Source organism: Gracilinanus agilis, chromosome 1 (genome assembly GCF_016433145.1).
Source record: "Gracilinanus agilis isolate LMUSP501 chromosome 1, AgileGrace, whole genome shotgun sequence".
Lineage (NCBI taxonomy): Eukaryota > Metazoa > Chordata > Mammalia > Didelphimorphia > Didelphidae > Gracilinanus > Gracilinanus agilis.
In genome coordinates this window covers 388525002-388551271 of record NC_058130.1, presented here as the reverse complement: position 1 = coordinate 388551271, position 26270 = coordinate 388525002, and the positions used below count along the sequence as shown (strand labels likewise).

The 26270-nt window shown below is 37.0% G+C and overlaps 1 protein-coding gene across 1 annotated transcript in view; it reads right to left on the bottom strand.

The window, feature by feature from the left end:
- LMAN1 (lectin, mannose binding 1) overlaps positions 1 to 21187 on the bottom strand; it is a 38157-nt gene extending 16970 nt beyond the window's left edge. Inside the window, exons 1-5 of the mRNA XM_044657791.1 lie at positions 20911 to 21187; positions 14742 to 14896; positions 14553 to 14660; positions 6168 to 6229; positions 2710 to 2809 (exon numbers count right to left, since the gene is read on the bottom strand). Of these exons, the coding sequence (XP_044513726.1) occupies positions 2710 to 2809; positions 6168 to 6229; positions 14553 to 14660; positions 14742 to 14896; positions 20911 to 21166 (681 nt within the window). The 5' untranslated portion in view covers positions 21167 to 21187. The remainder of the gene's footprint in view (positions 1 to 2709; positions 2810 to 6167; positions 6230 to 14552; positions 14661 to 14741; positions 14897 to 20910) is intronic.
- Positions 21188 to 26270: the final 5083 nt, after the last annotated feature.

Sequence of the window (26270 nt, the reverse complement as noted above, 5' to 3'; positions counted from 1 at the left end):
CACTAAAACATTAGTAATTATTCATCATCATAATAATTAGTCATGTTTTAGAGAAAGCAACTTAATTGAAAATGCTTCATTATTTTAAAAAATTGTTTGACATTCTCTGATACAAAGATTCAAAAGTCTGGTTCTAAGTCTAATTTATTTTGATGCTCATTTTAATGGCTCTTGCAGCTAAAAAGGACACTCACAAAAAAAAAAGTTCCAGCCAAATGGAAGTAGTATACCACTAGCAAAACTTTTAGAAATAATACTACATAGACATAATTGTGGGAGGCAGGATTTGAATTCAAATCTCTCAAACTCCAATCTGGAATATATCCATTAGACAACACAATTACATATTATATACAATGCCAGAATAGCTGAAATACAGACTACAGATGCCAGTGTCAAGTTAACATATCTAAATATCAGTAAAACTTAACATTTACTTATTATTCCAGATAAAAAAATAAAAATAAAAGTTTTAAAATTATCTTTCTCAACTCCTATTGGATTTTGTGTATATAGTGCATTTTGGAAATTGCTAGCCTAACTTATTCTTTACTGAATATATGTTTCAAAATCAGTAATCAGTAATCTAGCATCTCATTCTCAGTGATCATGGCTTGATTTTGCTGATGACTATCTTTTCATCTGATATGAAGTGTAGCATACAGATGAATAATGAATGAAGCCATACAAGATGTTCAGTGATTGTAAAAACTGAAGCTAGTTGTAACTTTTGGGTAAAGGCCAAATGTGGGAACAGTCTGATGGAAAGCAAAAAGCTTGAGACTCTATTGAAGCAAAGCTCTGGAGATATGGAAGGCAAAAGCCTGAACCCCTGCTGAACCATAAGGCAGCTGAAGTTTAGCATGTACCTCACTCACCTTTTCACCCTGAGGCATGTGGCCTCAAGCTTTCCCCCCTTTCCGCACCCATGAAATCACTGATGTATGCCTTTTTCCTTGGGAATCTAAGCTAGGGTGATTTATGATCTATAGAAATCACTGTGAAGACTTGATGAGATAAACTAGATTACACTGTACCACCAGTTCATATCCTAATCATTAGTAAACTTCCAAAGTTATATATCTTTAATATTAAATCTAACTGAAAATCAAATCAAATTGTGGGATCAAATCTCCTTTTTTTTTTCCTGTTCTGATCTTTTCTCCTTCCCTTCCTCAGGGTCCCATTTGAGAAAAGGGAGAAGAAAAAATACTGATAAGGGTGAAAAGGTGAGATATGTGTTAAATTTCAGCTGCCTTATGGCTCAATACGGGTTCAGGCTTTTACCTCCCATATCTTCAGGGCTTTACTTAAATGGAGTCTCAGGCTTTTTGCCTCCCATCAGGCTGTCCCCACAGCCAAGTATTTCAGATATATAATAAACTAGATTCAAAGACGCCTAGCATGGTTTTGGGATTAATGTACTATTGTTGCTATCTTCCAACTAGCAGCCAAAAGACTGATTTAATTATTTTTTAGTTACAGATTTATATCTGAGTAGCTTAGTGCAATGTTTATCTGAACCAAGGGATGGGATGATGGGGTAATAGAAAGTAATTAATTATTCCTCAAAAAGATTTTTGATGTATAGAATCTCAGCATTGGATCATATCTCAAAAGTCCTATCAGATCATATAATGTAACATCCTGGAAAAGGAAGTTGTTAATTTACCTTGTTTAAAGAATCTCAGTGAGAAAAATCTACAACATCCTTAAAGAACTGAATTTTTATGCTCGGTGTAAAGAATTTTTTTATTATGGAGTGTTCCAAATCTGCTTCTGCAATTTCTACCCTAATTTTGTTTTCTGAGACCAAGTAGAACAAACAAATTTTATCTCCCTTGTCATGTCTCTCTTATTATCCTGTCTTCTTCAGGCTAAAACACCTTCAGTTCTCTAGTCTTAAGGGCTCTAAGATGGAGGGTGAATATAGGAAAAAGGGGACTGAAGGAGGCAGACTGGCTTCCCACACTTCTTAGAGGCTATAAAGAAAGTAAACCCAACTTCCTAGTGTCAGCCTTTGGCAATTTAACTGAGTTTAAGGTTTAAGCCATATAACTAGCCATCATTTCATGCTGTTTTTGTGTTAAAATCAGAGAGTAGGCAAAATAACTCTTGGTAACATGAAGAGAAAAAAAGCCCAAGTATAGAATTTTGAATTGAATTTATTATTTCCAAATACAGAATCATCAAGTATTGAGCCTTTCAAAAGCAGGATCCAGAATTAAAAGTACAATTATATTATATATCTATAGAGATATTAATAAAGTTACACATTTGATATTCACATGACACAAAGTTTTTAAGGCAATTATTATTGCCTTACACTAATCCTGAGATATCATATAAATGGCTACCAATGAAGATCTTTTCAATCTTATCAAAGACTTGATATATAGAGAAAAAGACACCTGCTAAGCATATGTTCACATGTCATCCCTGGAAAAGTAACATAGTATTTGTGAAAAGAACACTAGACTTGGGAGTCAAGAATCAGGCCTCTTAATATTTATTGGCTAGATGGCTATAGGAAAATCACTTGGCTTCAGTTTCCTCATCTGTACAATGGGAATAATAATACCTGACGTAGCTATCTCATAGGGTTATTATGAGGTTAAAATGAGACTGTATAGAAAGTCATATGCAAGCATTAAATCACAATATAAAAGTCAGTTACAAATATTGTCATTGTTAAATGTCACTACTTACTGTCAGTGTTTTCTGGTAATAAGTAATCTTTGCCCGGACAGGATATGGCTTATTACGAAAGTCCCTCTGGCAACTTGACAAAGCTTGATTGGCACCATCACTGTAGTATGGAGAAAGAGAGATAAAACAAAAAACTTCAGAAATTCCATCTTTGAAAATCATTAGCAAAAATGATTTGTGTGCAAGTAGAGAAAATATTTAAGTTAAAATCAAGTTAGGACACTATATATTAGATCCTTTAAGAAGTAAAATTAAATTTTCTAAACCAAAGAATAAATTTTCTCCTTACCAGAAAAACTCTGTGGAATACTAGTAGGTTAACAGTTAATGCACATCAACTTCAAATAGGACAACCCTTGTTTTTACAGTTAAATGGTTAGTAAGAAATCATCAGAAGCATAAAAGATTCAAATATCCAGATAATAAATTCATCCTATATATGTATTTTAATAGGCTTCTTCTCTTCTTAAATAAGTCAGTCTTAAGATCAAATAAAGATCTTTAGTTAGGATGGTTGCCTGAATACAGACTGCCTAGTTCCCATACATCCACTTCAGTAAAACTATAAAAATCACACCAAACTGAATGTTTAAGAAGCCTAAAGAGAAACCTCAATGAATAGTCACCAAGAAGCTCAAAGGCAGAAGAAAAAGGGACCTCCTGTCCCAGCTAAGTTGGCACTTTGCACAGAACAAGAAGTTGGAAGCCCTTGTGACCAGAGCTGGGCCAGACACCAAAGGCCTCTGGGAGTCTATAGCTAAGGCAGCAACTTGGAGGTTTGGGGGGCGAGAAGGGGGATATAATTGAAACCAAACAGGGTCACTGAGGAAGCAGCCAAGTAACCAGGCTGGGAGAGGCTGCTCCATGTACTGCACCACTCAGATGGAAAGAGTCTGGGCACAAAGGCTCTGAGTTCCCCAGTATTTTGCCCTGAGATGTCACAGAAGGGCTTGAAGACCAAGTACTCTGAAACTCAAAGCTCCTGGGGCCGAGGGCTGGCTGAGTATGGGGAGACCATCTAAGAAGCCAAGTGATACAGAACAAGGCGAAGTAGGGCTAACCACACCAAAAGTGCTGCACAGGGTAAAGCCTAGCCTTGGCATAAAGTCTAATTCAAGAACTAAGGTTAGAGAGATGAATAAATGAAGAAATAGGTCTAGATACCAAAAAAATCCAATCTAGTAGAGAGTAATTCCTCAAAATCTGCAGTCTCAGGAAAAAATGGCTCGTGCACAAGAACTTATGTGAACACTTATAAGAAATGAAGCAAGGGAAAAAGTGAAGTAAAAGTTCTTAAAGAAAGAATTGAAAGGAGAATAAATAGCTTAGATCATAAAGTAATAAACCTAACCCAAGTAAAAGACTCTGAAAATTTAACCATATCTAACAGAAACAAATGACTCCATGAGTCAGCAAGAAATATTAGAATAAAATTTTTTTAAAAGAAGCTATCTGCCATCAAAAATAATTGATCTGGAAGGGGGCAGCTGGGTAGCTGAGTGGATTGAGAGCCAGGCATAGAGATGAGAGGTCCTAGGTTCAAATCTGGCCTCAGACACTTCCCAGCTGTGTGACCCTGGGCAAGTCACTTGACCCCCATTGCCTACCCTTACCACTCTTCTGCCTTGGAGCCAATACACAGTATTGACTCCAAGACAGAAGGTAAGGGTTTAAAAAAAAAAAAAAAAAAAAAAAAAGAGGGTCATTGAAACATTTTAAAAAGTACAAAGAAGAATACAAAGTTCAGAAGGAAACACCAACAAACAGGGCAACTTTGAAAGTATTATGTTGAATTCACTATACACATTTTTAAAAAAGCAAGCAGTAGAGATAATATTCACTTTTTCATATATGATCTTTTTTAATGTTCTAACTAGGATATGAAAATGATAATTTTTTGAAATTTAAGATGAGAATTTTTAGAAAGCATTTTAAAAGACCCAATATAGTACTATACCTATTTCAGTGATCAATTTGATTTAAGCTCTAGATTTATAGCCATAACCCTGTTTTTGCCAATATCCTTTTGGGGATTAAATGCAACAATGGCTTATGACTATCAGCCTAATGTCATTACTAGGAATTACTATAATCTGCAACATTTTTACATTAAATAAAATGTATTATGCTTATAAACTGAAGTAATTCATCAATATAACTTTAAAACAGAACTGAATAAACAAAAGCAAGGATTTCAAACCCAAATCACTTCATCATTCTTATTTTAAAAAAATGTTTTTGAAAAACAGCTGCTTGAATGCATGGGTGGACATGATTGAGGATGTGGACTCGAAACTACCACACCAATGCAACTACCAACAATTTGGAAATAGGTCTTGATCAAGGACACGTGATAAAATCAGTGGAAATGTGTGTCGGCCATGGATGGGGGGAATGCGGGGGGTGAAGGGGAAAGTAGGAGTATGAATCATGTAACCATGTTAAAAATGAATATTAATAAATGTTTAAAATTTTTAAAAAAATGTTTTTAAGGAGCAAAAATCTCATTTATGTTTTAGGGAATGTCCAAATTTGTAAAACTAAAGCAATTCAAGCATTTATTAAACATTTACTACATGAGAGGCCCTGAGGAAAACAGAAACAAAAGTGAAATACTTCTTGTCCTCAAGCTTACATTCCATGGATTAGGGGAGGATGCCACATGTATACACATAAGGGGAGTCAATCAATGAAAATTTTTGGACTGAAGCACTAAGTTTGGAAGAATAATAAGGAAAGATCTCATGTAGGAAGTAGCATTTAACCTGAGCTTTGAAGGAAGGTAGAAATTCTAAGTAGAAATTAGGAGAGGATACATTCTAAATAACAAAGATGGCCTATTCAGACTCAGAGACAGGAGAATATCATGTTGGAGTTAACAATCAATACAGTTTGGCGGGTCATCAAAGGATATATGAAGAGAATTAATGTGGAATGGTTGGAGTTTTAATAAAATGGTCATGAGAAGTATCATTGTATTTTAGTCTCGAGATGACAGAGAGTTCCCTGACTTTACCAACTGGGGAAGTGACACTGGCAGAGTTATGCCCTAGACAGTACTCTGAAAGCTCTGGGAAGGAGAGCCAGGAGAGGAAAGAGGCTGGAGGCAGAGACATCCATGAGGCGACTAATAATAAAGTCAGAGGTAATTTCAGATTATTCTAGGATAGTAGTTATATAAGGGGAGAAGATAAGACAGATGCTAGAGATTTCAGATATAAATTAGATAAGAATTGGCAATTGCCTGAACAGCTAGACTAAGGAAGAATATTGAGGATACTTCAAGGTGGTGAAAAGTGAGTGGCAAGAAACATGAAAGTCCTAAAAAGATATCAGGAAGTTCAAAAGGGGTGGGTGGGCTTTAGGTGAAAAATAATCAACTGTTTTAGAAATCCTGAGTTTGAGATACATATGTAAAATAAAGAGCCAGAAGTCAGAAATAATATATAAACACTTACTTCTGATGATCATACTGTATTTGTCCATTGTTGCCTATAATAACCACAGCTGGATTGTTTTTCTATAAAACAAAACAAAAAAATAACAGTATATTTTAAAGTTCTTAGAAGAACTAATAGCTTAATCTAGATTAAGGCTTCTTAACCTTATGTGCATGTATATGTCATGGATACCTTTGTAAATCTGGTGAAGATTATGAACTAAGAATGCTTTTAAATGCATAAAATTGATAGCATTATTTAAGAAATAATAATTCTACTTACTTAGGTACCAAAATATTTTTAAAAACCAAGTTCAGAAATGCCAAAGTTATGAACTACTGGTCTAGAAGATGTCTCAGGTCCATTCAATTCAAACTCTTTCTTTTTTATCAGCTAATTTTATCAGCTAATTTACTAATTCTGAAGGCATTGAATTATACAAGAAAACTATGGGTATAAACTGAGAATTAATACTATAATTCTAAAAGATCTATCTGTCCAGAAGATTTTTATTGCAACATTATACATAATTAGAAAACAATCTAAAGATACAACAATGACATATTAACATGACAGAATATAATAACGCAATTAGTACTGACAAGTATGAGAAATATAAAGATGTCTACAAAGGCCTTTGTAAAAGAATGCAAAGATTAACAAAGCAGTTCTTGAAGACTGGAATAGTTATAATTACAATCATACACAAAAACTAAACAAGAATGACAAAAAATTCTGATGGTGACCTAGAGGGAGTGACTGAAATAGTGTTTAAAGTTATAGTTCCTTTAGCTTTGATAAAGGTGAAAAAGACTAATTATCAGGTTTATTTAATTAATTTTAAGTCCTTACCATCCATCTTAGAATCAATATTGTGTATTGGTGTCAAGGCAGAATCATAGTAAGGGATAATACCCATTAAGTGACTTGCTCAGAGTCACATAGCTAGGAAGTATCTGAGGCCAAATTTGCACCTAGGCCATTCATCTCTAGGTCTGGCTCTCAGTCCATTTAGCCAGCTAGCTGCCCCAGTTTTAACTTAACTGACCAAAAATATTAGAAAATTATTTACAGGAAAGAGGTTACAGCAACTTAAAATAGTCCTTGAGAACATGAAATCCAAGTACTGCCAATTCAATAAACATTTGCTAAGTCCCTAGAATATATGAGGTATAATCACAGCCATAGAATACATAAAATTGGCAATCAGAAGAGAAGACAGATGAATAAACAACTATGCTGCAAGGACAGTGAGATATGAGCAAAGTAAAGATCCAGGCAAAGTGCTGGAAGAAACCTAAAGGACTGATCACTGTCCCCTAAGGGGGAGAAGTGAGCTCAGTTTCAGAGAAGAGAAAGCACCTGACCTGAGCCTTGAAGCAAGAAAGTGATGTCCAGGAGAGGGAGAAGGGGGAATAGAGAGTTCTATTTCAGACACAGAAGAAAGATTGAGAATATGCAAAGAGATGGGAGAGGTCAAGACAAAAAGAGGGGTTTTAGAACATGGAAGTATATGAAGGGTAGTAATATGAGAAAAAGCATGAAAGGTCAGACTGAAGAAGGCCTTGAGTGCCAAGATGAAGAGTGTATATGTATTTCATTTAGTAGGCAAAGAGCTTTCACAGAAAGTTTTAGTGTTTGAAAGTGACACAATACTAGTAGATTAGGAAGATCACTGGGGCAGCAATGTCAATTTGGTACCTGCAAGTTAGAAGCTACAATAATTTAGGTAAGAAAAGAGGAGTATCTGAATTAGGGTCATTAGACCATACAAAAGATATGGAGCTGAAAAAGACCTCAAAGGCTCCAATCTCCTTTTTTATAGTTAAGACAAATGAAGCCAAGATTGGTTACATGACTGCTCAAAGACATCAGAGGTAGAACTTCGTGAACCCAGGTCTTCTTTCTCCAAAGATATGTACTTTCCATGCCACCATGAAAATGAAAAGGAGGAAAAGAGAAATACCACAGAGGTAGCATTGAAAAGACTTGGTAAATAATTGCTCCTCTCTTTTCCCTACCTATAAATAAAAAATTTGAATCCAATTTCATCAAGAGAATGATGATGCCATCAATATTAGTTTGTGGGACATGTTAATATTAGGTTTATTTATTTTTGAACCCTTACCTGAAGAGCAGTAAGGGTTAGACAATGGGGGTTAAGTGACTTGCCCAGGGTCACACAGCTAGGAAGTGTCTGAGACCAGATTTGAACCTAGGACCTCCTGTCCCTAGGCTTGGCTTTCAATCCACCAAGCCACCTAGTTGCCCCCTATTAGGTTAATTAAAAAAATAAAAACTAAAAACCCTTACCTTCTGTTTTGGAATCATTACTATGTATTGGTTCAAAGACAGAGCAATAATAAGAGCTAGCAAGTGGGAGGTTAACTGACTTCCACAGGGTCACACAGTTAGGAAGCATGAGGCCAAATCTGAACTCAGAAGCACAGCACTCCTTCCCTAAAAAGTTCACCATCACTGACCTAGAGAGATACTTCGAAGAAGGAGCAGGATGAGGATAAAGAGGCAGTGAAGGAGGGAAAATGATGATTATACAGTAATGGAAACTAACCAAGGTGTCAAAGGTTTTGAGATAGGGATAGTCAAATGCTAGCAAGAAGGGAAAGAGTATGAATATAAGGGGGGGAGGGGGAAGGTGAGCGATTTAGTGATGAAGAGATTAACAGTCATCTTGGAGAAAGCAATCTTAGTCCAGTGATCAGGATAGAAGCCAGACATTAAGGGGCTGAGGAGAAAATGGGAAGGGTGAGGAAGAGAAGAGAAAAAGAAATAATCAACTCTTTCTAGAAATTTGCCAGTTAAAAAAAACATTAGATAGAACAATGGATTTTAGAGGTCAAGGAACAGGATTAAGGAGAGGTTTTGTTTTTATTTTTAAAGGGATAGGGAGGATCCTAGCATGCTTATAGGATGACCTGAAAAAACCAACATCTAGGAAAAAAATGAAGAAACATGAGGCAGGTAATGACTGGTGGAACACAGTTGAAGAGGAAATGGGAGGGAAAAGGATTAAGAAACATGCATATAATTTACCTTTGTAAGGCTACATGGATTTTATTTTGAGAAAGATATACCCTTTTGTGAAAAGCCTTATTTTTATAATATTTGTATTAGCAGAATTTATGAGAGGCATTAAGCAAATAACTTTCTGAAAAGAAATTGATTTCCCATAAATTATTCCAAACTTTTTCTCCCAAGTGTCTCACACTCACACCACCTCTTCTCACTCTCTCACGGTCTCTCTTACTTTACTGAAAAAACTGAGGCTGTTTACTGAGGTCCCTTCTTTTTATTTTAAAACCCCACGATAACCCTCCTAATTTTTCTTCCTTTCCTTCAATCTCTGATGAAGTGGCCCCATCTTGCCAAGTGGCCCTGGAAAATTCAGGCCTTCTACATTTGCCCTTGATCATCTTCTCAAGGAGACTGGTCCATCAATCATCCCCATCTCTCTCTATAATCTTCAACCTCTTCAATTGACTGATTCATTTTCTACTGATTTCAGATATGCTCACATCTCTTACATTCTTAAAAAAAAATCTTCACTTTGGACAGCAGGATAAATACTTGATGATTAAATTAATTAAAACTTTTTTTTTTTACCAAACTAAACAAGTGAGCAAGGTAGGTTCTAAAACTTCATAATGTTACCATATGCAGCTAATGATTTCTATATTTAGTTCTACCTTAAAATTATTAAAATAAGTTAATTCAAAACTGAATTTTTATTTTAAGTGCAACAAAACAAGAAATTATCAGAATATTAGCCTAACCATAGTTACTGTTGGTCAGCAACTTGAATTTAAAAAACATTTGTGAAATGTGAAATAATCAATAAGCATGCACATGTTGATAATAAAAGCAAATTATTTCACTTAAGTCAGTATTAGCATAATCATATATACTTTTTAACATTTTCCTACTGGGCAGGAAAGGAAAGCAAGAAGAGGGTAGAGTGAATTGTTCTTAATTTCAACAAGTATTAAATAGCTTGGGGAAGGCAAAGACATCTTTCTTCTATTGGTAACCTGAATTCTAGAAAACAACTCCAGCCATGGGAAACTGGGAGAGTGAGGGCATGTAAGAATGGGTCATTAACTTGAGAACACAGGGAAGTGGATAGAGAAGGTTATTTGAACCAGGCTCATGAATTAAACAAAAAACTAGTGTGTGATCTCATTTCTACCTATGAACTGGGGGTTGAACCTGGAGTAAGACTAGAAATAGGAATCTAATGGGACATCCAATAGGGATCCACAGATTTAGAAGAAGAAAGCAAGTGAGTTTTTTGAAGACCCTTGCAGAAGATAGCATAAGAAACACAGGATCTAACTAATGTCTATGTGGTTCTACAAAGAAATGAAACAGATTCCAAGCTAACACAAGAGACAGATGTTAGGCTTCTCTTAATAAGCAGATCTAGCTATATTTATCATCTGATAAGTTCACTTCAGGAAAACCAAATAAAAAAAGTATAACAACAGATCAAGTACACATTAGAATCTCAATGGCCCTGGTAATGAAAGTGACTGTCTGGCAGGCAATAGGGCATCCAGGAGCCTAAGAACTGAGCAATCTTTAGAGACCAGATATAAGGAAGGGTCTTTCTTGCCTATTTCATCAGAAGTGAAAGTTGGTCTTCAAAAAGGCCAAAAAAGTCATTGAAGTAAAAGAGAAGGTGCTCTGCACAGTGGTCTGAAATCTAGGGATGGAGTCATAGGACCACAGATTTTGAACTGGAAGAGACTTCAGGGAACATCTAGCCCAATCTTTTCCTTTTATAATGAGGAAACTGAAGCCCACTAAGCAATTTGTCCAAGATCACCCAGGTGCTAAGGGACAGAACTGAGATTCAAATCTAGGGTCATCTGACTACAGAGTCAATGTTTTTTCCACCATACAAACCTGCCAATCCCAAGTCTTGGCAGGTGGATGACAGGGGGAAGGTACAATAAGCCAAGTGCCCCACACCAGGAGACAGTGCTGAGAAACAGGTTTTAAATGGGCCAAGAAACTTAGTAGCCTCATCAAACGGTAACTCAAGAACTAAGACAAGTCATACCCAAATGGACCTGCACTGGGAGATTCTAAAGATTAGATATGAAAAGGAGTAGGTGAGTTATCAGAGTGAGTGGTCAGGAAACAAGAGAGCTATAAAAGAAACAGGCTAGTTCTTTTTACATTAGCAGAAAAGACTGGAATAGCTTTCTAAAATATCTATGACTTTTAAACTTTTATATTTTATTATTTAAAATTTCTTTAGAAATTCCTGTGGTTAATAATAGTAAAAATCCTTAAAGAACAACAAAAAAGTAAAGACAGGCTATGTGTTTATTTAAAAAAAAGAAGAGGATCAATAAGTTCTAAATGGATAATTCATCTATGTGGAAAAGGTCACAGGATAAAATAAACTAGATGACAAGAAAAGAACTAAAGTTAATGAGAGAATATAGAACCAAAATGGGAGAGAAGATCTCAAAAGGCAAAACAATTTTGTTACTTCAAATTTAAAAAACTTTTGCCCAAATAAAATTAATATAATCACAATGAGGAAAACTGTTGAATGGAGTTGGGGGAAGTACTTTATAACAAATATCCCTTATAAAATCTGAGATCCAAAATGTGTTTATAGGAAATTGACACAAAAATAAAACTGTCATTTCCTAATTGATAACTGAGTTTTCAAAAAGAAATGCAAATGATGAATAATCATAATTTTAATGCTCTAAATCATTTTTTAAAATTTTTCTCCTGAATTACCAAAGATGATAAAACTGAAAATCAGTGTTGCTAAGACTAGGAAGACACTAGTGGTGGAATTATGAATTGGGCCAAGTGTTCTGGAAGATAAATTCAAATTATGGGAGAAAAAAAAAGATTAAATTACTCCTACCCTTTGACTCAGGGATCACATTAATTGGAACAAATCTCAAGGAGATCAAAGACTTAAAAGGTTCCAGATTTACTAAAATATTTATAACAGCACTTTTTATGGTAGTAAAAACTAAAAACAAAGCATCTATTAAGGGAATGGCTGAACAGTTTGTGGGACATAAATATAATGGAATATTACTAAAATATAAGGAACAACAATCTTGAAGAATTCAAAGAAACACAGAAAGGTTGGTACAATACAGTATGAAGATTGTATAACTAAAAGACTAATACCCAGAATGATTGTAATAATGAATACAAAGAGACAAACCAATTTATCATTTGGTATAATCACAACTTTAGTCCCTAACATGGATAATAAAACATACCTCCATGTGTTCAGTATCTTGACAAGGAACTAAGCTGTCTGCCAGTTGCTATTACCATATCTGTCAGTTTGCTTATGTGAATACTTTCTAAAATGGGTCTACCACAAAGGATTCTTGGGAGTGGGGGTAGGGAGGAGGAAATATGATAAAATGATTATGTTACAAAAAACAAGTCATCAATATAACTTTAGTAGGGGAAAGCAGTAGGGCAAGAGAAGTAAAAATTGACATCCAGCCTAGTAGGCCAAACTGGATGTCAAAGAATCTTGGTGGGTAAAGGACTAGAAGTAGAAACTGTAAGAGTAGAAACTGTAAGCAAAGTTGCAGACTTGCTACCAGAAGAAAGGCTAGACCATAGGGTCCATAGCATCATAGTCAGCATCTAAAAAAATGTAGATAATATCAGTAACAATTAGTCATTAACATTTAACAAGGGCACAATGAATACACAGCATTTGTGTTCCTCTAGTTGTCTATTCCTGGTAATGACTAAACTCTTCAGGATTCTGTGGAGAGAGCGAGATACACTGGAAGATCATTGGAGCTGGCATCAGAAAACCTGGGTACAAGTCCCTGGCTTGTCCACTTACTGGTTGTGTAAATCCAGCTCTCTCAAACTGAATTTCCTCTCCTATAAAATGTGGAAAGTAATGCCTGTTCTGCTGATTGTACAGGGTTGTCATAAATATCAAATGAGATAAAGCAGGTAGAAGTCCCTTGTAAACCATAAAACATTAAAAAAATTTTTACTGATACATTTTGTTTTTATATCACCAATATCCCACTCCCCTCTTCCCATCTCAGAGTCATTCCCACAATAAAGAATTTTTTAAAAGGAAAAAAGTTCACCACAGTTCCACAATCACAGTTCAGCAAAACCAGCTAACATAATACTCGGTCTGACATTGTATGTAGGGTCCCACATCTCCACAAGAAGAGAGGGAGGTACATTGCTGTGTCTTCTTTGAGGCCAAGATTGGTGGGGTTCAATTTTAATTTTTTGTCATCATTCTTTCTGTTTACAATATGGTAGCTATAGTATAAAGTTCTTCTGGTTCTATTTACTTCATTTTCATATAAATTCATATAAGTACTCATTCTTTGTATGCTTCATAACCATTGTTTCTTAACACAAAGTACTATTCGATTCCTTTTATGGACTATAACTAGATTTTGAAATCATAGATATTTATTCTATTTTCACATCTTAGCTACTACACAATTGGACATTTTGGTGTATATGGTACCTTCATTGTTGATCCTAACAGAGGGATCTCTTAGTTATCTTACAAATACTTTCCAAAAAGGTTGGACCAATTTACAGACATCTTTGACAATTTTCTGAGCATGAGGTAAAACTGAAGAATGGTTTTGACTTATATTTCTCTTATTACCAATGATTTGGAACAGTCTATCTTGTGTTTCCTCATGCTTTGCAATTCTTTTGAGAACTCTTTGTTCATATCCTTTGACCTGTTATCCACTGGGGAATGGCTTTGGAGTTATGTATTTATAAAACACTTATATAACAAGTTATTTCTGAAAAGTTTAAACTAATACATACAGTAAATGCATTTTGTAAAGTGTATAATTATGCCCCATTTATGATACTCTTGAAAAAATTAATAAACTCAGTTTCAGTCTAATAGATCAAGTGGTGGAATTGGAATTAAGAAAGGCTTAGGTTTAAAAATCTCTTTTTAGGGGGCAGCTGAGTGGCTCAGTGGATTGAGAGCCGGGCCTAGAGACTGGAGGTCCTGGGTTCAAATCTGGCCTCAAACACTTCCTAGCTGTGTGACTCTGGGCAAATCACTTAACCCCCGTTGTCTAGTCCTTACCCCTTTTCTGCCTTGGAGTCAATACACAGTATTGATTCTAAGACAGAAGGTAAAGGTTGGTTTTTTAAAAATCCCTTCTTAGAAACTTAGGCTCTGTGACCCTCTCTCAACCTCAGTCCTATCATCTGCAAAATGGAGATAATAATAGCATCTAAATAATAAGGTTTTGGGGAGGATTAAATGAGAAAATATAAGTACTCTGAAAACCTTAACATACAATATAATGTTAGCTATTATTGTTTTTATTCTATATATATTATCATTGCAACGATAAAACATACCTTTCCATCATTGTCAAAGGAGTCAAAGAAAATTCCAACACCATTCCAGTTATCAGCTGATCCAAACACAGGACCTTCCAAACCTTGACCTTCTGTATACCAAATTGCCTGTTAACACATTACAGCAGAATTTAAGAGGCTAGAAGCATGTACTTATTTATATTTTATAAGTTAAGCAAATTTTCGTACTAGGCCATCAGCTCCAATTCGTCCTCTTCCAGTGACTCGAAATGTCACCTCAACCTCCCAGTTTTCAAATGCGGCTTTTGTTTTTGTCCAGACTGATCCTTTTTGGCTTTTCAAAGATGGAGCTATTCGAATCTGGTCTGAACTAGGTATTGCATCTGGGGGGGAAAAATAATTTTTTTAAAAAGAAAACTTCAAGTGACTTTTAAGTAACATTCAAATAAATATTGCAACATATAATTTTCTAATTTTTAGAAATGTTTCAAGATGTACCATAAAGCAAGGGATGAAGCTGGCAATTTCACTCAGTAATAAGTACAGTTCAGTTTAAAAAATACTCCATATTAGGGGCAGCTGGGTAGCTTAGTGGATTGAGAGCCAGGCCTAGAGACGGGAGGTCCTAGGTTCAAATCTGGCCTCAGACACTTCCCAGCTGTGTGACCTTGGGCAAGTCACTTGACCCCCATTGCCTACCCTTACCACTCTTCCACCAAGGAACTAATACACAGAAGTTAAGGGTTTAAAAAAAAAAGAGAGAGAAAAAAAATACTCCATATTTAAAAAAACAACACTTTCATTCTTAGGTACTTCAAAATGTAATATTTTTGCACAATAAAATAATATATTTGCAGTTCGACGAAACCCAATCCAACAAGTATTTAGCTATCTACTCTATACAAAGCATTATTCTAAGTGCTAGCTATACAAAGAAAATTCATAATGATTCCTGCCCTCAAATTGCTTAAATTCATTTTATTGCTGAGGGGTTGGGGACAGAGATACATGTACACATATAAGTAAATTTATGAAAATTTAAGATCTGAAAGAACATTAACACTGGACTGGGATCAGGAAAAACTCTATTCCTTCCCTCAAAGAGAGGGAGCATAAGATGAATTTTAAAAGAAGCTAAAGACTAGGGAGGGGGGAAGAATAACTCAAGAAAGAGCATTCTAGAGATATGGGACAGTTAAAAAACCTGTGAGATGCCATGGAGAAGGGAATTCAGACAACAGCAAAACAGCAAGCAGGCCAGTTTGGCTAGAATGCAGAATGCATAAAGTCATTCAAGTAAATCAACAAATACATAAAGTGCCTATTAAATGTCAGACAAGGTACTAAGTGTTTGATATGGAAAGAAAAGCAAAGTGACAGTCCTTTTCATCAAAGAGCTCACATTCTAATGGAAGAGACAATATGCAAATAACTGTATATATACCTATATATACCAAGTAGATGGAAAGTAATCTCAGAAGAAAGGTGTAATAGCAGTGAGGAGAACCTAAAAAGGCCTCTTACCAAAGGTGATAGATAGTTGAGGTTGAATCTTGAAGGAAGGCAGAGAAGCCAGCAGGCAGAGATGAGGAGAGAGAGCATTCCAGGAATGGGGGCAGGCAAAGAAAAGGTACAGAGTCAGGACACAGAGCATGGTATTCAAAGGACAACATAAAGGCCTGTGTCATTAGATCATATAATATGTGAAGTGGAATAAAATGTAAGAAGATAGGAAAGACAAGACGGGTCCAGGTTGTGAAGGGCTTTAAATGCTAAACAGAGCATTTTATTTGTGATCTTAGAGGTAATACCTAGAGGTGGCCATTGAAGTTTACTGAATAAAGGAGTAGCATGGTCAGACAAAGCCACTTTGGCAGCTGAATGGAGAATAGACTAGAGTGGAAAGGTCTGAGGAAGGGAGAGCAACCAGAAGGTTAAAGAGACAGTCCAAGCATAAGATGCCCCAAAGTGGTGACTGTGTGAGTACAGACAGAATCATAAAAGAAATGCTGGAAAGGTAGACATGACAAGACTTGACAACACAGTGGACAGAGAGCCAGGCCTAGAGTCAAGAGGACTCAGATACTTTTCTAGCTGTGTGACCCTGGGTAAGTCACTTAACTCCAATTGCCTAGCCCTCATCACTCTTCTATCTTGGAATAGATACTAATCAATTCTAAGGCAGAAGGTAATGGTTAAAAAAAACCCTATCTGTTTAACAACAGATTAGCTATGTGAATAATGTGAAGCCTAGAAAGGAAGCCTAGGCCTGGATTATGATGTATATTAAATACCAAACTATTATATTTCATCCTAGAAGTAATAGGGGGCTACTTAAAGTTCTTGAGCAGGGGAATAACATGGTCAGACTTATGTCTGAAGACCTATGATTAAAGAAAGCTGCAGTTATATAATTAAAATTCTTAGTGAGAAACAATAAAGTAATTATGACTGAAAAAGAAAACTTTGTAGTTAGGTTCTTTGAATATTATTTGCATTATATAATACTCCCATAGAAAAGAAAGGAGCATTATTCTTTCATTTTTCCAAGTTCAAATAGGGAAGTATGCTATATGGAAAAGAGTAGTGCATTGGAAGTCAAGACTCTATTATTGACTATTATGACCTTGAACAAGTCATGATCTCTCTGAATTTGTTTCCTTATCTCTAACTTTAACATGTTAAGAGTTATGATCTCTAAGGCTCATTATGGCATTCAGTTCCATGATTTGATCTAGACAGGCACATACTAATAGTCCAGACCAAAAACTATTACTATGTGGTAAAACACTGATGGAAATACTGAAGCAAAGAAAAGTTAAGACACTTGTACAAGGTAAGACACTCTTCCCTGTCACCACCACCTTCACCGACTCAGGGGCACATAGGACTATATTGGGAATTCAAACAGGATCTGCCTCCCAACACTGGTGAACATAAGTGCATGGATGTTTGTTTTTTTTTTTAAATGAAAGTTTTATGAACAATATATCATGGGTTTTAAAACATTCATAATAAACACCTCCAAATTTTACTCATCTAATTTCCCAACTCTCACAGTGTACTTAAATGTGAAAAGAAAGGAGGGGTTTGGAGGTTTAGCTATATAAAGATTACAAAGAACATAAACCAGATGATCTCTAAAGCAACTTTTCACTTTAATAATTGATGTGGTTATGAATCTACTAAGGAGTTAAATGTGGTTGACATTCAGAGAAGTAACTCCCAGAACTGGAATAATTAGGAATGAAATCCAAAATATTCCATGCTTACATTGCCTTTCCTCACAGTTTCCCTCTGACCAATGGCATATCCCTTGTCCCCTACCAAGCTCAACCTAATGAAATCCTACCTTTCAAGACCTTCTTCAAATGCCATGAAATCTCCCCTGATTGCCCACTCTCATTCCCAAAAGAATTACTTTTCCTTCCTTGGATAGCTTAGACCTCCTAGAGAACTGTGTTTATACATCTCTCATAAATGTATGTGTAACACACACAGACACACATACACACATATAACTGGAGGAGGTGGGGAGGAGTACTTTAGACCTGTGATTTCATCAGTGTAGAAACTCCCAAGGTTTCGAAACTCCCCCTACCAAAGCATATCACTCACTTGTAACTGATTGTCTAAGAAAACTGCCTAGAGCACTGTCAAGTGACTAGACCACAGAGATAAAATTTTTTATGCTTTAGAGGCAAGACTTGAATCTAGATCTTTCCTTCTTGAGGAGTGTGGTCACTGCAGCATACAGCCTCTCCTCAGCACATTCTCTTTTGTACTAGTTCTTCATACATATGATATTATGGTTGATAAATCTATGGATAGGAAATGGCTTCACTTAGCTATTCTATCAGCTCCAGTGTGAGCACACATATTTAAAAACTTTTAATAAATGTTTGTGGAACGGAATCTCAATGTTTTATTGAAGGAACTCTAATTTAGAAGAGTCACATTGACTGGACAATCTATGACTGGTTAGTTCCCCAGGCAATTGATGATGCCAAGGCCATGGATTTCGAGTGTGGGCCAGTTACCTTTGCTCTATTTATGAAAGCAAACTGTACCCCTAAACATGGCCATTCCTTCAACAAATATTGATTACTTATGTGCTGAGCTAAAAGGACAGATGAGGCACAAGATCTACCCTTAAGGAGTTCATGACATTAGTCTTTAAAATGTAACATAAGGGTTTTGCTTGCATGTATACTCTTTATCCTCAACTCAGAAGTCAATTCAAAGTGCAGCATTTTGATTGAAGCATACAGATCTACAAATAAATAATGTGTATGTAAGCTCACACGATTTAGTGTTCAATTATTTATAATTAATTAAGATGGTCAGAGTTCAAACTACAATAAATACTTTAGTGAAAAATTCTTATTTCCAATGTGGCAGGTCAGTCACCAAACCTAGTTTACAGCATAAAGTGCCTAGGACTGACACATTAGTTAACCAGGGATCCATTACCACTAAAATCTGAAGAACTTGTTTCTTTCACATAAGAAAATGCTTTTAAAAGGCACCTTTAAAAATAACGACTCTAAACATATATTTTGTAATGTCTTATGTTCAGAGTTAGATGATCAAATGAAAACTGAAGATAGAAAGTTAGCATGATTTGGCAATTGGAGAAAATAGTGGGAAGAACACTGGCACCAAAGTCAGAAACTGGGTTCAAATTCCCCTCTGAAACTGACTAGCTGTGTTGATCTTGGGGAACCTAGGAAAGGGGAGTGGTCTAAGTTTCCTCATTTGTAAAATGAGAGGATAGCCCCAGATGGCCTGAGATTCCTAACCAAGTCTAAATATTTGATCTTATGAATTCCCAAGTATACAGACATGAAACTTCAAAAAAAATGTAAAACATTCCTTCTCCTCCCCCCCACCCCCCTTCTCAACAGTCAGGAACAAAGTTACATGCTTTAACAATATAAGAATGGGAACTTATCAGAAAAAGACTAGGTCAAGGGACAGCTAGGTGGCTCAGTAGATAGAGCTGGGACCAGAGGCTCTGGGTTCAAATGTGACCGCAGACACTTCCTAGCTGTGTGACCCTAGGCAACACACCTAACTCCAACTGCCCCTTAGACCAATAAGGTTCTAAGACAGGGTAGAATTTTTAAAATAAAACAAAATAAAGACTAGGCCAAGTTACCCCCTGAAAAGAGCCACAAACTGAAGGTGGATTTTCGTTTTTAATAAATATGTTCTCTGACATCAAAGAAATTGGTTAAAGGGCACTAAAACTATAGGTCATCTCAGATGCAGTGGGGGACATTCATCATAAACAAGTCAGGCCCTAAGTGAAACTTCCTACATTATAGATCATAAAGCTCCATGAGGGCAAGGATCCTTTCATATCTTAATGTTATTAATCACCCTGCCCAACATGGATTCTCATCACACAATCAATCCATCAACAAGCATTAGTGAAGTACCTCTCTACCACGTGCCACGCACTAGATACAAGAAAGAATTAATCAAGCACCAATTATGTGCCAAGCACTAAATGAAAATACTGTGCCTTCAAGATGCTTAAACTCTAAACAGGAAAAAAATGAACACGCAAAAAATACAAAGTAGCTACATCTGAAGTGGATCACTAAAAGCTGAAGGGGGGGAAGGGTAATCATGTAAGAGGTGGCACTAGAGTGGAAAAAAAAGCCAGGGGCAGAGGTGAATCCCGAGGGCATTGAGCATAGCAGCTTGGGGGAGGTGGCCTATGCAAAGGCACAGAGACTGGAGTCCTCTACAGTGTCCAACTGCCGACCAAACGTTTGTTGAATGAATGCTTTTTAAGTCTAGGGCCCTAATCTTTTCTGGATGTATCCTGAACTCCGCCTCCCCCTTCCCCCCCCCCCCCAGCTTGGTGAAGCCTAAAGACCCCTTCTCTAAACAATGCTTTTAAGTGCATAAAATAAACAAGGGTTACAGAGAAAACTAATTATGCTGGAATATAATACTTTAATTAAAAAAAACCTCCTGGACCCAAGTTTAGTGGGGTCCGCTCTAAGTGAACCCCGAGTGCCGGGGTCCGGCACCGTGCAGAGGAAGCTCTCTCACTTCCAGAGAAAGGGGCGGGATCCCCCAAGCAATACGTGGCGGGACCAAAGGACTGAAACCTGATGCAAGGAACCAAAGGTTTGAGTGAGGTGGGGGAAGCGGAGGAAGCAGCCCTGACAGTCGGCCTGGGGTGGTCGGAGCCCGGGGGAGAGGGTGCGATTGTAGGGCGCCTCTAGGGCCTTCCTAAGAAGTGAGGAACGACGCCCCTCTACCCCCACCACCCCCATCTCACATACACCCCCCCATCCGGCGCAGGGGGCTTCCACTCTCTCAGTCAAGCAGAAACGAGGAAAGGGGGGAAAGGACCCCCACTCTCGGCCGCACTTACTCCCAGCGTGGGCCCAGAAGGGCACGGTCCCGTCGCTTTGCACCAGATGCGGCCCCTTGAAGCTGTACTTGTACTCGAACCTGCGATGGGGCAGAGGGACAGGAGTGGCGGCGGGAGCCCCTCCAACGGCTGCGGGGTCCCCGCCCGCTCCTTGGGCGCTGGAGAAACGGCTCAGAGACAGCAGCAGCACGCAGAGTAGCGGCCCGGGCCCGGCCCTGACCCCATCCCGGGGACCCCCGCGCCTGGACCCCGCCATCTTGGATTCTGGGACTAGGCGGCCCGCCGGCGGAGGGAACGAAACACCGAGTGAACGGCCAACAGGGCGCTCCGTGATTGGTAAAGCTTCCAGCCCCCCCATCGGCCAGTGGAAGCCACGCCCACAAGCACCGCCTCCTTCCCCAGCCGCAGCGTGGCTGGGGCACCTGGGGGCGGAGAAAACGTGAGGGGCGGTGTCTAAGGGGGCGGTGTCTTAGAGGGTACCACCCTCCCTTGGTGGCAACCAGAAAGGGAATTGAAATTTTCTCCCACTTACCTGATAAGGAGAGCTAACCTGGAGGAGGGGAAAAGTTTTTTAAAAACACAAACCCCGACTACCCTCCAAGACACAAACACACAAACACACTATACAGTCTACCTAAAGTCAGAAACCATGCTTAGAGACCCTTAGTGTACTAAAGAAAAACTTAGTGAACTTCACTTTCATTCTTTCCTCTTCTGCCATTTCAAGGTGGCAAAAGATCCTTCTGAGGGAATTGAAACTATCCTAACATTAGTGGTAGAATATAAACTTCTTGATGGAAGAAACATGGGGGGATTTTTAAAAATTAATTTTGCTTTTTTTCTGTGATTTAAAAGCATTTTTTTTCTCTCCCCGTCCTTACCCTCCCACATTGAACAAAAAAGAAAAAGAAAACCCTTATAACAAATGTGCATAGTGAGTAGGTGGGTGGCGAGTCAGAGAATATCCCTACATTGGCCAGATCCAAAAATATATGTCTTATTCCAAATTAGAAGTCTATAGTAACATGTTTCATCTTTCTGTCTCCAGTAATCATGGACTGTCACTGAAATGCTCATTTCATCATTTTTTGGCACAATATTCCTTTTTATTCACACACTAGTCAATAAACATTAAGTGCCTACTATATGCCAGTGACTGTATTCGAATATTGCCTTCCCTCTGTTGATTATTTATAATTTATCCTTTATATAGTTTGCTTATACATATTATTTGCATGTTGTTTCTCTTACAAGATTATGTCCTTATTGTCTTTTACCTTTCTTTGGATTCCCCAATGCTTAACACTGGGTTTGGCACATAATAGGCTTGAATATGTATTTATTGACTAACTGCTAAGCCCTGGGGGTACAAAGAAACCTAAAAGAAAGTTCCTGCTGTAAAGGAGTTCATAGTTTGTTATAATTTGTTTAGCCATACCTCAATAGAGGTTTCTAGTTTTTTGCTATTGGTAGAATGTGTATTGATTGATTCCTAGGAAGAATGACACTATTTTGTGGAGATGTAAATTGTTAGGTGTCTAGTTTTTATTAAAGATTACTATTATTACTTATGTGTATGGCATGATGCATTTGAGGGAGAAAAGGGAGATGGGGAGGATTTGGGAATGACTTCTCTGATGATATATTCTATTGAATAAATGGGACTGTGGGTTTTTAAAAATAGTACAAACTTCTGTGTTTCCACTCCTGTAGTTCTTCTTCTGAATGTGGGTAGTGTTCTTTTCCATAAATCTCTCAGAATTGTCTTGGGTCATTGCATTGCTGCTAGTACAAATGTCCATTACATTCGATTTTACCATAATATATCAGTCTCTGTGTACAATGTTCTTCTGGCTCTGCTCCTTTCACTCTGCATCAATTCCTGGAGGTCTTTCCAGTTCACATGGAATTCCTCCAGTTTATTATTCCTTTGAGCACAATAGTATTCCATCACCAGCATATACCACAATTTGTTCAGCCATTCCCCAATTGAAGGACATAGCCTTGCTTTCCAGTTTTTTGCCACCACAAAGAGCGCAGCTATAAATATTTTTGTGCAATTCTGTTTATTAATGATCTCTTTGGGGTACAATCCCAGCAATGGTATGGCTGGATCAAAGGGCAGGCATTCTTTTATCACTCTTTGGGCATAGTTCCAAATTGCCATCCAGAATGGTTGAATCAGTTCACAACTTCACCAGCAGTGCATTAACGTCCCAATTTTGCCACATCCCCTCCAACATTCATTATTCTCCCCTGCTATCATTTTAGCCAATCTGCTAGATGTGAGGTGGTACCTCAGAGTTGTTTTCATTTGCATTTCTCTAATTATTAGAGATTTAGAACACTTTCTCATGTGCTTATTGATAGTTTTGATTTCTTTATCTGAAAATTGCCTATTCATGTCCCTTGCCCATTTATCAATTGGGGAATGGCTTGATTTTTTTATACAATTGATTTAGCTCCTTGTATATTTGAGTAATTAGACCTCTGTCAGAAATTTTTGTTATAAATATTTTTTCCCAGTTTGTTGTTTCCCTTCTGATTTTGGTTGCATTGTTTTTGTTTGTACAAAACCTTTTTAATTTAATATAATCAAAATTATTTATTTACATTTTGTAATTTTTTCTAACTCTTGCTTGGTTTTAAAATCTTTCCTTTCCCAGAGATCTGACAAGTATACTATTCTGTGTTCACCTAATTTACTTACAGTTTCCTTCTTTATATTCAAGTCTTTCTCCCATTCTGAATTTATCTTGGTGTAGGGTGTGAGATATTGATCTAAACCTAATCTCTCCCATATTGTTTTCCAATTTTCCCAGCAGTTTTTGTCAGAAGAAAAACAACTGCTTAAACACTTGGGTTAATGAGGACATGATTGGGGATGTAGATCCGAAAAGACCACACCAATGTAACTATCAATAATATGTAAATAAGTCTTGACTGACCACATGTGTTAAAACCAGTGGAAATGCAAGTTAACTATGGGAAGGGTGGGAGGAAATTTGAGGGGGTGAAGGGTAAAGTAAAAACATGAATTATGTAACCATGGAAAATTTTTCTAAGAATAAAAAATTAAAAAAAAAGAAACTAAAGATTTTAAAAGGGACAATATCTCAATGTAATTTTTATCTTTTTCTTCTGTGATTTATGAGCTTGACTTTTAAGAATGGGAAATTACATTTTGTAGAAAAATATCTCTAGTAGCTAAGACAGTAAAGATTAAATTTTTCTTTGGAGTGAGAAATAAAAAAAAAAATAGTACAAACTCAGTTCACTTCGTTGGAAAAAAATCTCAAAATTCCCAGAGACAACCATGTTGCAGGGATTGTAAAATATTTCACAGTTTTGCTTTTCTGAAACATTCTATTTTGAATAAAAATCTAATTAAAGATTTCAAAATGGTTCAGTGTTTTTCTATCCACAGTAGTTTGTACCACTTGCTATATTAAACTGGGCTAAGGGAGCCAAATAATGGACTTAGGATTTCTATTATAGAATTTTAACTTGTTTATTTCTGGCCTCCCAATCTGCAGTCTTCAAGAGCTCCAAATTTATTGCATACTATAGTTAATTCCCTTAGCCACTATTTCAATATGGTGGTCCTCTGTGTACTTAAACTTCCTTGTGTCACTATACAAATCAAAAAGGTTGGGAAAGCATTTTAGAACATAGCCAAGAGTTCTAATCACATCCTGCTAACCAGTGTGAGACCTAGAGCAAGTCCACTCAACTCTGAACCTCCATTTCCTTCTTTATAAAATGTGGGGCTTGGATTAGATGGTCTCTAAACTGCTTTTGTATATTAATACTATACTCCTCATGTCACAGCATTTCAAAACTGGCCTCTAATAGCATAGGTGAAATTGTTTTGCATAATATGAATCAGTCAACCAAGACACATTTATTCTCTCAATTCTATGCACTTGTTTAAACAGTACATAAACAAAATGGAAACAAACCAAAAGATTAGCATGGCCACATGCAAAGAACACATCTACTAGTGAAATGTGGATCCATACAGGTATTATTTAGATGTTGCTTGAGGTGAGCCTTGAAGGAAACTAGGAATTATAAAAGTGAAAGAAGGAGTACATGTTAGGCAGGTATTATATGTCATCAACTTATTATATCTAAAGTACTGCTTTAGGCTCAAGGCATACAAAGAATAAAAGGCATAACCCCTGTCCTTCAAAGACTATGATCGGGAAAGCAAGTAAATTTTAAAAATTAAATATTAAATGTTGCAGATCCTAATAACGAATGAATGATACAGACAAATTTTATAGAAGTTGAAAGGAGGGAAAGGCTATGGGAACTTTGTTAAATAAAAGATCTTGGGGGAGGTAGAACTTAGAGCTGAACTTGGAAACAAAGGTAGAATTTTTACAAGGGGAAAAGATAGGAAAGGACATTTTTTTATATATGTATTTATATACATATATAAAGTTTAATCATTTAACCCAACCTCTATAAAATGGAAACTTGATTTAATTTTATTTTTAAGACTTAGACAAGCTGACATAAGTTAATACTCTCTCATGCTATTTAAGTCTAAACTCCTTACCCTTATAAGTTCACCTTTCATTTACATCCTGGAGAAACTTGCCCAAAAGCCAAGCTTTTGTCAGAACTCAATTCTTTTGTGAATTCAGTCTCCACCCTTGTATTGTCTACCTTTGTAATCTTACCAATTACCCACTTATGAAGAATAGGGGTGTACCGGATGTTCAGGGAGGACCAGTACCTCTGGTATAAGGACTGCCTAGCCCTTTTCAGGGTTTCTCATCCACCTTTGGTATCCACCTTTCACCCAACTCTTACTGTGGCTCTCAGAAGTTGTAGCATAGGCAGTGACCAGACCTAGTAAAAAACGATCTCAGCAGATGAGCTAAACCAAACTGAGGGTAACCAACGGGTCTCAAACTCACTGGTGACTGAGGGGGGATGCTCAGGAATACCCCCAAGCTTGTGAAGGGGCAGATAAGAACAATTTGTTCCAATGGCCAGGAAGGAAGCTGAAGCAGGCACTGTGGAGCATTTTCAGCTTGGTCAGACAATGAAGACTCCAAGGTCATCCACTGCCCGCCAGGCCATTGCCAGTTGTCCTGATTTTTGTCTTGTCACTGGACTTTGGTGACTCTGGATCACAGTCAAATCATGACATCACCCTCAATATCATCTGCTTGAAAGGACAGACAACAATATACTGAATTCAAGTCCTTTGTAACCTCACCCACCACCCACTTACCTCAAATTCAAGATGATTCAAAGACTGCAGAGTTAAAGAATTCATCACAGGAAATGAGTTAATCATTTTTTAATTTTCTCTCTTCATTCATTACATTTAAACATTCTCC